The sequence below is a fragment of the Sphaeramia orbicularis genome, chromosome 21 (assembly GCF_902148855.1).
Source record: "Sphaeramia orbicularis chromosome 21, fSphaOr1.1, whole genome shotgun sequence".
Taxonomy (NCBI): domain Eukaryota; kingdom Metazoa; phylum Chordata; class Actinopteri; order Kurtiformes; family Apogonidae; genus Sphaeramia; species Sphaeramia orbicularis.
The window spans coordinates 45,911,033-45,924,135 of record NC_043977.1 but is presented as its reverse complement, the minus strand read 5'-3'; the positions used below and the strand labels follow the sequence as shown (position 1 = coordinate 45,924,135).

Genomic DNA, 13,103 nt, shown 5'->3' with positions numbered 1-13,103 from the left:
AGTCCAGGTAAATGGACAATAAAACACTATTGCGTCACTACCAGTGCTATAACAGCCTGTGAAGGAAGAAACATGTCTCTGACTTACACGTACTTAACGGGCTATGACGAAAGTTACCAGACAGAACCAAAAGTATTATATGTGATAATAGCTAGCAATGAAAATTCACTACAAGTACCCTTTAAATTACAAAACTACTCATAGATTCTTTGGAAAATGACAACTCCTTTTCCTTTGACAGTATAAAGTTGTTCTTTGTGTTTGAATTCACTCGCCTCAAAAATAGTTCTGTGCATGTTTAGTGTAATGTTCAGCATCTACAACGAGGCTTACGCTGTCAGTAGCCAACAGCAAGGGTATATCTACAAAATCCAAAGCTATATATAAATCCATCCACGATAATTGTTAGACAGTCAATATGAACTTAATTTGAGCTACATGGACCCGATAGTGGCAGAATAATGGTCAGCGAACCACTTTTTCCCCACAAAACTGTACCTAATGAATGAAAATGACACCACATGAACTCTGGATGGTAGTGAGAACATGGACATTTGTAAGAATTGATATGAATCAAATGTTGCTTTCTTGATTTGTCTTTATTTTGATTTTGCACTTCTTTTGCTTGTGTGCTTCTGTGCTTTGCTGTTGTAAACATGGAATTTCCCCTTGTGGGACTAATAAAGGCATACCTTATCTTATCTCAATCAGCCTATTATTGCTTCATTTACATCCAAAAAAATGATTTTCAACTATAGCAACCCCATTTGGATGACTTTTAATACTCATAGAGAAGCTGAAATCGAAGTGTTCTTCCACTAGGGGTCGCCTATGTTGGTTATCAAGGGAGAAGAAATCCAACCCAATCTGTCCTAGTTGTTGCATTCACACCAAGGATATCCGCTGACGGAAACTCAATTTTGAGGATATAAAATAAACACAGAAGCACAAAAAACAATTAAAATCTTTATTCCTCTACAAAGAAATTACTCTCAAATACTTTACAAATGATGCACTGAAACCACCGTTGTCTGTCAGGCTCAACATATTCACTTTCCACTTTCACAGTCAGCTGAGATGCCAAAGAAACGCTCTAACATAAACAGTAGCTTCCTGTATGCTGAGACAGCAGCTCTCTGGTGATATGGGGGCTTAGAAACAAACCGAGAAGGCCTCCATTCCAACTGGCCAAGGTGAGTAACAAAAGGCACATCAAGTTGTGTAAGACTTACATGGAGATCCAAGCATCAAAGCGTCTGGCTTCTTCTGCAGTACAGTTAATATCAACTGCAACTTCCAATTGCTCCGCTATTAAAAATATATAAAATATATATATTAAGCAATTCCCCATTGGTGGAGCATACTCTGAAATATAAATTAATTCTTCAGATTCAAGTATTGCAGGTTTAAAGCTACAAAGCATGACCCCCGAGCGAGTCGAGTGAGTACTAGTGCACTACTTTGCCAGAAATCAGACTCCTATACTGGAACGTCAGAAGAAACAAGCTTTTACTTAAAGCATCACTAATCTTATTTTATGTTAACTGATCCAAAAAAACACAAAAAAGTAATGTAAAAACAACTATGACCCAACTCTGCTGCTGTTTTTGACCAAAAAAACCTGTAATAAACATACTGTACACTGTCCAGTACCACAGACAGACACTTAGACTACATTCACACTGATGGAAAAAGTGGCTCAGATTAGTTTTTTCTGCTCATGTGACTTAAATCTGTTTTGTGCCAGTGTCAAATTCACAAATTGCGTGGAATTGGAGCATTTAAAGTCTGATCTGACGTGCTCTGAACAGTCAAATCAGAATTCTTGTCTTGACGTCACTGATTGACATCTGTGCGTTGGTAGGAGTTGGTGAGTTAAAACATTTGCGTCTCTTTGTCCTCGTCTCAACCCACTGACTCCCACTGCACGTTAACTTAGAAATGAAACTGCACACGCTGAATTTACTCATGGAACGTGTATGTTATTGTTCTTTCTCATGGGTGGCAGGTCAGGACTGGGGCCAAATCTCACTGGAATGTCAACAGCCAAACAAAAAAAATAAAGCTGTGAGCAGTAAATCCTAAGTGCCCACTAAGGCTCGCAGTGTGAATGTAGACTTTGGTATCAGCTGCTGAACACAGTTGAGTATTCAGCGACGCCAAAGCCACGTACTGTTACTTTGAAGGTGGTGGAGCCCAAACCGGAGCTGAAAGGTCAAACCAGTAGCTTATCTGATTTGGTCCCTAACAGAGGATAAACTGGTAAACTGATTTTCCTTTTGGATGAACTTACTTTCAGATATTAAAGGTGCAATATGTAAGATATTTTCCACTTGTCATGTGTAAACAAATGACACCCAAACAAAGCTACAGAGTAAATGAAGACAGGGAGTGGCACTGGTGAGAAAGAAGCCGTGAAAAAGAGAAATAATGTGTAACTTTCTGATTCTTTCACCGTGTTTACAGTCCAAAACACATACATGCACCTCCACATGGGACAGGTCTGAGTGAATGCAGCTAAACCTCACCCTGCACAGAGAGGGCACCCATAGGTCCATGCTAAGAAACAACCCGAACACAGCAAAACAACATAAAAAGAAGAAAATACAGGCAAAGGGCACCACCACATATTTGCAGAAGGTCAGAGGTGATGGTTGAGAAGAACAGTTTTAGGAATATCTTACATATTATACCTTTAAACTCCAAAAGGATGATTGTGTTGTGGTTCTGCTAGATGTGCACATTTCCAAATCCATTTGCTAAAACAAATTTATGAGGTCGTGTCAACTTGTTAAAAAAAAGAAAAAAAGAAGCTAAATTATTTGGTTGTCCTGCACGGAACAGGAATCCATAATCCAAAGCAAAAGGCTCTACAGCTATTAAAACAATACTTTTATAAGGCAAAAACATAAGACTATGTCATCATTTAATTGTGGCTCATCCTAAAAAAATAAAAACAAAAAAACAAAAAAAAAAACTTCCACTTCTCTTGTGACAGAATGACATCCCCAGACAGCAGCTACAGACACTTATGTAGCTGAGACTGTTACTAACTGAGGCTATTCCCTGACATTTGACCTAAGGCACAACTACTTTCACTACGCTGAAATGCAGAAAATGCAGTGGTGATTTAAGACAACTGATTGGCGGCAGAAACTCCCACCTACATAAAAAAAAAAACCCACTGTCACTCTGCCTCTGATATGGTTGGTCTGGTTAAACACACATCTGCATCCGATGAGATGAAATATTACAGCTAGTATCTCATAATTTACTACTTCCTGCATCCAACGTGTCCCTATGTACATTTACCTGCCAAACAAGTCATTGAGCAAATAATTTGACAGTTAATTCTGAAAACTGTTGCCAGAGAAATAACAAATTATGTTCACTAGCTAAATTGTCGCTATTTTTTTGTAGAGAAGCCAGTTATGACAGGACACATCTGTGACCCCTCCATCGATGAAAACCTTCCTGTCTCCCACCGACAGACAGATCTGTCCAGAGGTCCTTGAATGCTTCAGTCGCTTTCACTGCCCGATTCACTCAGCTGGAGGTCATTCTCTGGAACACAAAGTCATACAGACAGGAAGTCATACTTACTGAATATGCATTTCACTGGGTTCTGTATGAGTACATTATCAGACTACATGACAATCTCCTCAAGTACATGTTATTCAGTGAAACATCTTCTCAGATTGTTCCTGTCTTTAATGTCCTGGGCCATGTAAACTTTTTTAATCCTTTAACCCCTGAGACATTATTCCAGGTCAATGTGCTGCTGTGAATGTGCGTCTGTTTCAGTGTCATTAAAGCTGCTGTGAGTATGTGCTTGTGTTCCTTTTCTTCAGTGGTTTTGTTTTATTGTGTGTTTTACTGTCAAAACAGGGTGGAATAACAGAAAAAGACAAAGAGAGGAATTGAAGTTTGACAGGTTTTTACTAAATAAGGCACTCAGAATGTACATCAATAAGAGGTTAAAGATGTTGAACATGAACTGTAAACTGGAACACACTGAACAACAAGTATTTGAATTTTGTTCCAGTAGTTTGTGTTTTGGGGCTCTTTTTTTTCTAAATGAGTCCAGCTGCTTTTGTGACACCTGGTTGAACTCCAAAAAGCAGTTACCCAGTCAAAACTTGGTAAAAACACAGTAAAATAAATAAAGGTAAACCATAACACTGCAAACAACAGTAGAAAACACAAAAAAACGACAAGGAAAACTGTATTTAAAAAAAAAAAAAAAAAAAAAAAAAAAGCCCAAACCATCTACTTTTATAGCGAGTCAGTTTCACTCACTGCTGTGTTTTACCCAAGTGGTCATGGGGGGTCTCGGTCTCAGCCATGGCCATACTAGGACTGACTTAGTGAGACTTTAAAACAACCAAGCACCTTATGCAGTTGGACTACACCCACTTTCCAAACCACCGAAGAACACTTAAATCACTGTGTCACTTTATATCAGTTTCACTTTTTCTTATCAATGCCCTGAAATGTGAATACAATCAGAAGCCTTTATGTACAGTACTGTACAGGAAGCACTTTTAGAGTAGTTTCTTTAGCAATTGTCTCTTAGAGTGTGTATACTAACCTTTTTGTCCATCTGGTACTAACCCACTTTTGTGTTGTATGTAAGCTGCTGAATACTTGAATTTCCCCCCCGGGATCAATAAAGTATCTATCTATCTATCTATCTATCTATCTATCTATCTATCTATCTATCTATCTATCTATCTATCTATCTATCTATCTATCTATCTATCTATCTATCTACCTACCTACCTACCTACCTACCTACCTACCTACCTACCTACCTACCCTCCATTCCCCAGGTGGTGGGGGAATCCACTGAGCATGCTCAGATGTCTATGGAAAGTGCAAGGTCTATTCTATCAGTTTTAAAATTTTTCCTATTGAACAAACAGTTGAATTTTTATAAATATTTAAAATAAATCATACATTCAGAATGCTCACCACAGACACGTCAGGGGCTAAAGGGTTAATGAAGTATCACACAATGCAGAGACTGAATGGTCACATAACAGAGAAATACTGGCATCAGACATGACTCCAGCTCTTGGTGCATGTGTGTAGCCCACCTTCACGATGTATAGAATGACAATAAACACTTTCTATGGCAAATACAATTAAAGCAAAGCCTGGTATGGTGATGAACTGTACCAATAAAAGAATATGTAACGGTGGTGAAAACCAGCACACAGCTATGAATCAGAACAGTGGATTGAAAACAATTTAATTCTTGTGGCAACTATTTACTGCTATACCCAGGTGTTCTTAATGCACAAAAGGAACAAGACCAGTGTTCAAATAACACAAAACTATGAAGTGAATAAATAACTCTCCTGATAAAGTACTGTCAGCAAAATGAAACTAATTCACTTTAGTGCAAAAAAATAACATTTACCATAAGATGTAGTAGAGTAGGAGAATAAAACACTTTTTATATCACTTTTGGTAAAGTTATTATTAGTTTCAGTGCTCTGAGACAGTGGTACTTTGTTTTTACATTTACAGCAGCCCAAGGTCACTCTGACCAAAACCAAAAAGACCAGTTAATGAAAAAAAACTGTGAAATTAAAAGAAGCTGCTCACGCCATGTATCACCAAGTATTTTAATTTGTGACATGATTAGTGATTTATGAGTTTATTTAGGCAAATCTTTTTAAATAATTCACTGTTACACCAGGATGTGGCTGAAGTCTTATTCACACAGGGCTAGTATTATCTGTGGACCTCTGGTAATTTCTAATACCTGTGGACGTCGTCTATGATCTTAATCCTGTGCGAACCTGCCATGTCTGTAATTTGTAAAGAAAGCTTCTACTGCATGCGACCTACCCTATTTCAGCAAACACAGAGGTATTCTGATAATATTAGTCCAGTCCAAACTGACATGATTTGGAGGGACATGTAAGGTCTTTTGTTTCCTCCATACACTTATTCAGCTGATTTCCTGGTGGAGGATAATTGAGGCTACACTGGTGATGACAGATCAAAGTGTTATCAGTGTTTTAGGTGGAAATCCAGGAGGCTCAGGTTGCAATATAGCAAACTTATTCACTGAAAGAGCAAACTTAAATCCTTCAGGAGAGTGGCAACTGAAGAAACAGATGGATGACAAGTATGACCACTATAGCAAGGAATGTTTTTCTGTCTTTCAAGGCTTTCAGTTCTCTGTAAGTGAAGTGAGTGAACCTGTAAATCAAGTAAAATCCATCAAGTAAATCAAGTACAGTGGGGCAAAAAAGTATTGAGTCAGCCGCTGATTTTGCAAGTTCTACTTAGAAAGATGAGAGAGGTCTGTAATTTTCATCAGAGGTACACTTCAACTATGAGAGACAAAATAAGAAAAAAAAAATCCAGGAAATCACATTGTAGGATTTTTAAAGAATATATTTGTAAATTATGGTGGAAAATAAGTATTTGGTCAATAACAAAAGTTCAACTCAATACTTTGTAACATAACCTTTGTTGGCAATGACAGAGGTCAAACGTTTCCTGTAAGTCTTCACCAGGTTTGCACACACTGTAGCTGGTATTTTGGCCCATTCCTCTACACAGATCTCCTCTGAAGCAGTGATGTTTTGGGGCTGTCACTGGGCAACACAGACTTTCAACTCCCTCCACAAATTTTCTATGGGGTTGAGGTCTGGAGACTGGCTAGGCCACTCCAGGACCTGGAAATGCTTTTTACGCAGCCACTCCTGTGTTGCCCGAGCGGTGTGTTTGGGACCATTGTCATGCTGGAAGACTCAGACCCGTTCCATCTTCAATGCTCTCACTGATGGAAGGAGGTTTTGGCTTAAAATCTCACGATACATCCTACATCCGTTTATTCTTCCCTTAACACGGATCAGTTGTCCTGTCCCCTTTGCAGAAAAACAGCCCCAAAGCATGAGGTTTCCACCCCCATGCTTCACAGTAGGTATGGTGTTCTTGGAATGCAACTCAGCATTCTTCTTCCTCCAAACACGACGAGTTGAGTTTTTACCAAGAAGTTCTATTTTGGTTTCATCTGACCACATGATATTCTTCCAATCCTCTTCTGGATCATCCATATGCTCTCTGGAAAACTTCAGACAGGCCTGGACATGTACTGGCTTAAGCAGGGGGACACGCCTGGCGCAGCAGGACTTGAGTCCCTTTTGGCGTAGTATGTTACTGATGTGGCGACACGGTGGTGCAGTGGATAGCACTCGTGCCTCACAGCAAGAAGGTCCTGGGTTCGATTCCAACACCAGTTGACGGGGGGTGGGACCTTTCTGTGTGGAGTTTGCATTTTCCCCCTGTGCGTGGGTCCTGCGTGGGTTCTCTCTGGGTACTCCGGCTTCCTCCCACCATCCAAAGACATGCACTAATAGGTTAATTGGTTAATCTAAATTGCCCATAGGTGTGAATGTGAGAGTGATTGATTGTCTCTATATGTCAGCCCTGCGATGAACTGGCAACTTGTCCAGGGTGTACCCCGCCTTCGCCCCTATGTAGCTGGGATAGGCTCCAAGCGACCCCCGTGACCCTAGTGAGGATAAAGCGGGTTCAGAAAATGAATGAATGTTACTGATGGTAGCCTTTGTTACTTTGGTCCCAGCTCTCTGCAGGTCATTCATCAGGTCCCTGTGTGTAGTTCTGGGATTTTTGCTCACCGTTCTCATGATCATTTTGACCCCATGGGATGAGATCTTGCGTTGGGCCCCAGATCAAGGGAGATTATCAATGGTCTTGTATGTCTTCCATTTTCTTACAATTGCTTCCACAGTTGATTTATTCACACCAACCTGCTTGTCTATTGTAGATTCGCTCTTCCCAGCCTGGTGCAGGTCCACAATTTTCTTCCTGGTGTCCTTCGACAGCTCTTTGGTCTTGGCCATGGTTGAGTTTGGAGTCTGACTGTCTGAGGCTGTGGACAGGTGTCTTTTATACAGATAATGAGTTCAAACAGGTGCCATTAATACAGGTAACGAGTGGAGGACAGAAGAGCTTCTTAACGAAGAAGTTACAGGTCTGTGAGAGCCAGAAATCTTGCTTGTTTGTGGGTGACCAAATACTTATTTTCCACCATAATTTACAAATAAATTCTTTAAAAATCCTACAATGTGATTTCCTGGATTTATTTTTTCTCATTTTGTCTCTCATAGTTGAAGTGTACCTCTGATGAAAATTACAGACATCTCACATCTTTCTAAGTAGGAGAACTTGCAAAATCAGTGGCTGACTAAATACTTTTTTGCCCCACTGTAAATCAAGTAAAAAATAGACTCTGCTTATCACCTGCAAATGTACCACATGAAACACGGCCCAGGAGGCTCATTTCCAACTCACCTGAGGTCCACGTGTTATACTAGTTCCACGCAACTAGGGCTTAAAAGTATTCTCTTTATACCTCTGCTCTGCTTAATTCATATGCACCATGTTTCACCACTGTATTGGAAGTATAGCCTCCAGATCTCCTTTTTAGAGTGTATTCATATCTACAGTTGCTAAAGTCTGTTCTGAATCATTTGATGAATCAGTTAAAGGATGCGTTTGTCAGAATTTTCCACTTGGTTGTTTCTTTCTTTCGAATGGAAACAAATGCAAATCAAACAACCTGCAGTATACATGGGTCAAGTCACTTTCCTACCAGACCACTCTAGAGATCTTCTGTAAATTCATTACACCGGCTACTCACTCAGTGTGTTCATGAGTCCTCCTCCAGTCTCCTGGGAGCCTCTGTTGGTGCTGCTGCTGCTGCTGCTGCTGGTGTTGACGATAGGCATGCTGTGGAAGGTCGGGGCTGATGGCTGTGCAGAGTTCTGTTCATCTTCTGAGTCACTGCTGGAGCTGTCGTCACTGGAGGACGACGAGCTGTTGGAGTCTGAAGAGCTGTCACCACTGCTCAGCTGGTCCATGACTCGAGCCTCTGCCATGAGCTCTGTGCACAGAAGCATACGCATAAACAAAGAAGTATGAACTTGCTACATTTTCAACCATATGCTGACATTAGCATACAAACAGCTGCTGCCAAGGTTAGCCAGGTGCTGAGAACCAAACAAAAGTGAGCTATGTCGGCTAAAGTCAGAATACTACCTCTCTCAATGTCGTCCATTGGGGATGCAGGGGACGCCTTTTCTTTGGGAGGAGAACTCTTTGAGCTGGCTGAGGTCTTGTTAGAGCTGCTGCCGGTGCTGCTGCTGTTGTTACTTCTCATCTGCTGACTCAGGCGACTGGTCTGTTGCTCTAGGCGAGAATGGATCTTACTGCTGCCCTCAGCTCTACAAAAACCAACCAAAGAACAGCGGTATGTGTCACTGTTGTGGAACTTCAAAAATCATCTCTGTAATTTTAACTAAATCATATGCAAATCATAAGATGTTCTCTGACAGTCTCTGATTCTAATTAGTTCAATTAAAAAAAAACAGTACAAGTAAAATGCATATGAGCACTCGATTATGATCCACACCAGCGTTGTTCCCGCTATTGTAAGCCTTAGGTGCAGCACCTAATGTGTGTGATGCATGTATGCATGATCTACTGATGGGTTAAAGGCAGAGGTCAAATTTCAGTGTGTTGCATGTTTACGTGTGAACCTACTGACAAAAATAAAGAACCTTCTTCTTCTAAGGTGATGAATGAGAAAAGCTAGGATTTGCCAACAGCAAAATAGACTGTGTTAGATTTCAATAAACTTCTAAAAAGTGTGAGTCATTGACTATTCATTAAACTAGAATTGTGTTGTGACTTGACCAATGACTAGATTTGTTTCTGTGTCTTTTTGCATTGACTTATGTAAAATCATCATACAAAATGTCCAAAACAACAACAATAATAATAATAATAATAATAATAATAATAATAATAATAATAAACGTAATAGTGCATAGTTTCAGTCAGTAACAACAAGGAAACATCACAGCACCTAAGCTCTTCAGACACTTGGAGAAAACCTTGCACATGTACTGTTTTATCACCTTCGAAAGTGACAGAACAGATAAGAAACACACAGTTTTCCCTTCTGATATTGTGGGAGTTATTTATTAGCAAATCCAGACAAACCTGTTCCTTCCAATATGTTTTTAGGGGAAGCCTGCAAAGCTTGAGAAGTGACATGACATGAATATTTTTGCCAGCAGCAGAAGCAGCAGGCCCTGCAACTTTTAGCTGTCCTTTTATATACTATTTTTTTCCATAATCACTGACCTTCTTAAAAGGAACCTAATACTCATACACATTCATATGGAAACAGTTCGGTTGATGTACCATTGGAGTTAAAATAGGGTAGCAGCAGGACTCTATAGGGGTTTGCAATCACAAGAGGTTAGAACACACCTTGTTTTTTTCACAGCAATATTGCTGTTGAGTTTTTCCAGTCTGTATTCTCCTGTGTCATGATTCACGATGAGGATGCACTCTTTCATGTACGGCCTCTTGGATCCCTTAAAGACTGTTACTGGAGCACTTGAACCCTAAAAAAGGAAAAATAAGGTAACACAGACACAGTTTAATACATTTCAGCAAGGAAACCATTCAAGGCTTTAAATGAAGACACTAGTACCAGGAATTCAGTTATCACTTTTATGTTAACTAGTTTCACCTAAGAATAACCGGTTTACATAATATCCTGGCTCCAAAGTGTCAAACACTAACCTCTAAGTTTGGTAAAGTAATAGTGACTTGCTCTCCTTTGCCCACTTCAAGCTCCCCTTCACACGTTGTATCAATTGAGGCTGGTTTGAAGTCATCTGTAACATCAACAAAAATGATCATATTGTAAATAACATAATATACAATGTATAACTACAAGCACATTGGAAAAAATAATAATTCAAATCAGCTCACATTAAAAACATACATATGCTGAAGTTAGCGCTGGTTCCCAGCAGATGGCGATAGCGTCCATATTAAATAATGCTAATACTAGCTAACATTTTGACAGCTGAGGAACTACTGATGGATAAATGTCGTTTAAAGAACTCAAGAAGTACAAAGTACACAGATATGCCACATCTACCTAATACATGGTTAGAGAGGGTCGATAAAGATGTAGTGTCGAGACAGCTAACCTCGCTACACGGCTACCAGCTGGCTCCGGTTGTTTTAGCTGATAAGCTAACTAGCATGTCGCCTGTTAGCTACTGTAAAAGCCATACTTCAGTGATAGAAAACCCTACTTACATCGTACTGTATGGTAGGCACTTTTAGGGTGTTTCTCAAACGTCTCTCCTAATTTCAAGACATGTTCCTGATTGTCAAAGTTGGAATAAGTTGTCCCATTCATTCTGAGAGGTTCATTAGCAGGAAACTTTCCTGTTCTTTTTTATCCGATAACCATATAAGGCAGAGCTCTGACCACCTCATTGATACCAACGAGTCCCGCCTCCTCTCCACTCTGATTGGTCTAGTGGACCGTTCCCAAATGTGATTGATCCGGTGTCTGTCCATCAAGAATTTGCAGTGACATGGCTCATGTCACATGGTGTCATGTCGTCTACAATTAGTATTTTATGACTTTGTCTTTAAAAATCAGTTTTTTTTCTTTGCAAATGTAGAAACTGTGATGGGACGACTGTCATAATTTTTGTCACACAATAACAATCGAAATAACAAAATTTACACCCCACAAAAACACTTTAAAAGATTTATGATGAATTACTGTGGAATACATTTCAGCACACTCATTAAAAAATCTACAAGTAGGGACAGATAGTAATCCTTGCAGAGTTTTCCGTGTTACTGCTCAGCACATTTTTATATGTTATACATGTTACATATATTTATAATGTTTATGCCACTGAATGAATAAACACTGCCCGGCCATAAACAAAGTCTCTAACTGCAGTAAGTAGCCTCTCATTTTTTTTTTTTTTTTGTTACATCAAAAAAGATTGGACAATGCCAGGACTGATCAGGATCATCAGGCTTGTGACAGAATTTTTCCACGGAGAATGAGACATCATTTTCACACATGGATTAGCCTCCATAAAGCCCAGACTCTAATTTGGGATGTGATGAAGACTTGTTGCAGCGGTTCGATTCTTCATCATCAGTAATCAAATATTAATGCAACTATGGATGGAAAAATATTATGAATCTTATTGTGACATTACATACACATTATGTAGCAAAAAAAGATGTGACAGTAAATGTCTCCTGTAATCAACACCAATGATGGTGCAGTCAAATATTGTATATGCAACTTTTTTTTTGGCTGGGCAGTGTATGTGTCAGGTGTTTTGTTATTATTTCTGTTGAGTGGGATCTTGTTAAAAAGCTATGCTAGAGGGGTTTTTTTTGTTTGTTTTTGTTTTTTTAAAAAAAAAGGATATCTGGACTCTAGGCTAACCTCATGAAAATAAAAGCATTCTGTATGTACTTGTGAAACTTTTTGACACCCTACTTTCATTTTAAAGGTTCAGTATGTTAATATTTGCTTGTGCTTCTGTGAGTTTTGAGGTAGAGTATAGCATGCACTATCTAACCTAACTCTGTGTTTAGACACACAGCTTACAGTTGCTCATGTTGGAGAAGTGAGTAAGTCTAAGGATTATTAAATATATATAAATCAGTGAAACAACTGTTATCGTGACAAAAGATAATCACTGTGAGATGGAAGAGTGCATCCAATTGCAACCCTTCCTGTGATATCTGCAAAAAACACAAAAGGCCTTAAATACACAGTGTGTTTGTACTGTCCATTCTGGGCCTTTTAAGGGAATAAAAACTCTGATCCAGACTCATACATTGTAAACTGTGATAATGTACCTTAACACTGGATACCAACCACAAAATAAAGATAAAAAATGGCCACCTCCTCTGGAGATATGCAGAGTGAGTCAGTTGATACTATTTCTATCATTATATCCTCCTAAATATCTTAAAGCATAGGACTTTCAAATGTGCTTTGTTATGGTCATTTGTGTGTACTTCACTATCATCTGTCATTAGTTAGTGTTGGTTCTACTATCAGGAGTTTTCATCTCTTTTTCCATGTGTTGACTTTCATTTTCAGTGTTTTTAGTTTATTTATTTTGGCAGCACTTTGTTGTCTCATTAAGAAGGTGTTGCAGTACATAAATGAACACATTTTTCTTCATTTAATTCAAAAA

General features: G+C 39.2%; 1 protein-coding gene across 1 annotated transcript; it reads right to left on the bottom strand.

Annotated features, from left to right (window-relative positions):
• Positions 1 to 953: 953 nt before the first annotated feature.
• eaf2 (ELL associated factor 2) lies at positions 954 to 11,367 on the bottom strand. Its single transcript, XM_030125723.1, has 6 exons — positions 11,173 to 11,367; positions 10,645 to 10,739; positions 10,327 to 10,463; positions 9,088 to 9,272; positions 8,690 to 8,932; positions 954 to 3,564 (listed from the first exon to the last, which is right to left on the bottom strand). The coding sequence occupies exons 1-6, from the start codon at positions 11,273 to 11,275 to the stop codon at positions 3,521 to 3,523; spliced, it is 807 nt and encodes a 268-aa protein (XP_029981583.1). The 5' UTR covers positions 11,276 to 11,367; the 3' UTR covers positions 954 to 3,520.
• Between the last annotated feature and the right edge of the window lie 1,736 nt (positions 11,368 to 13,103).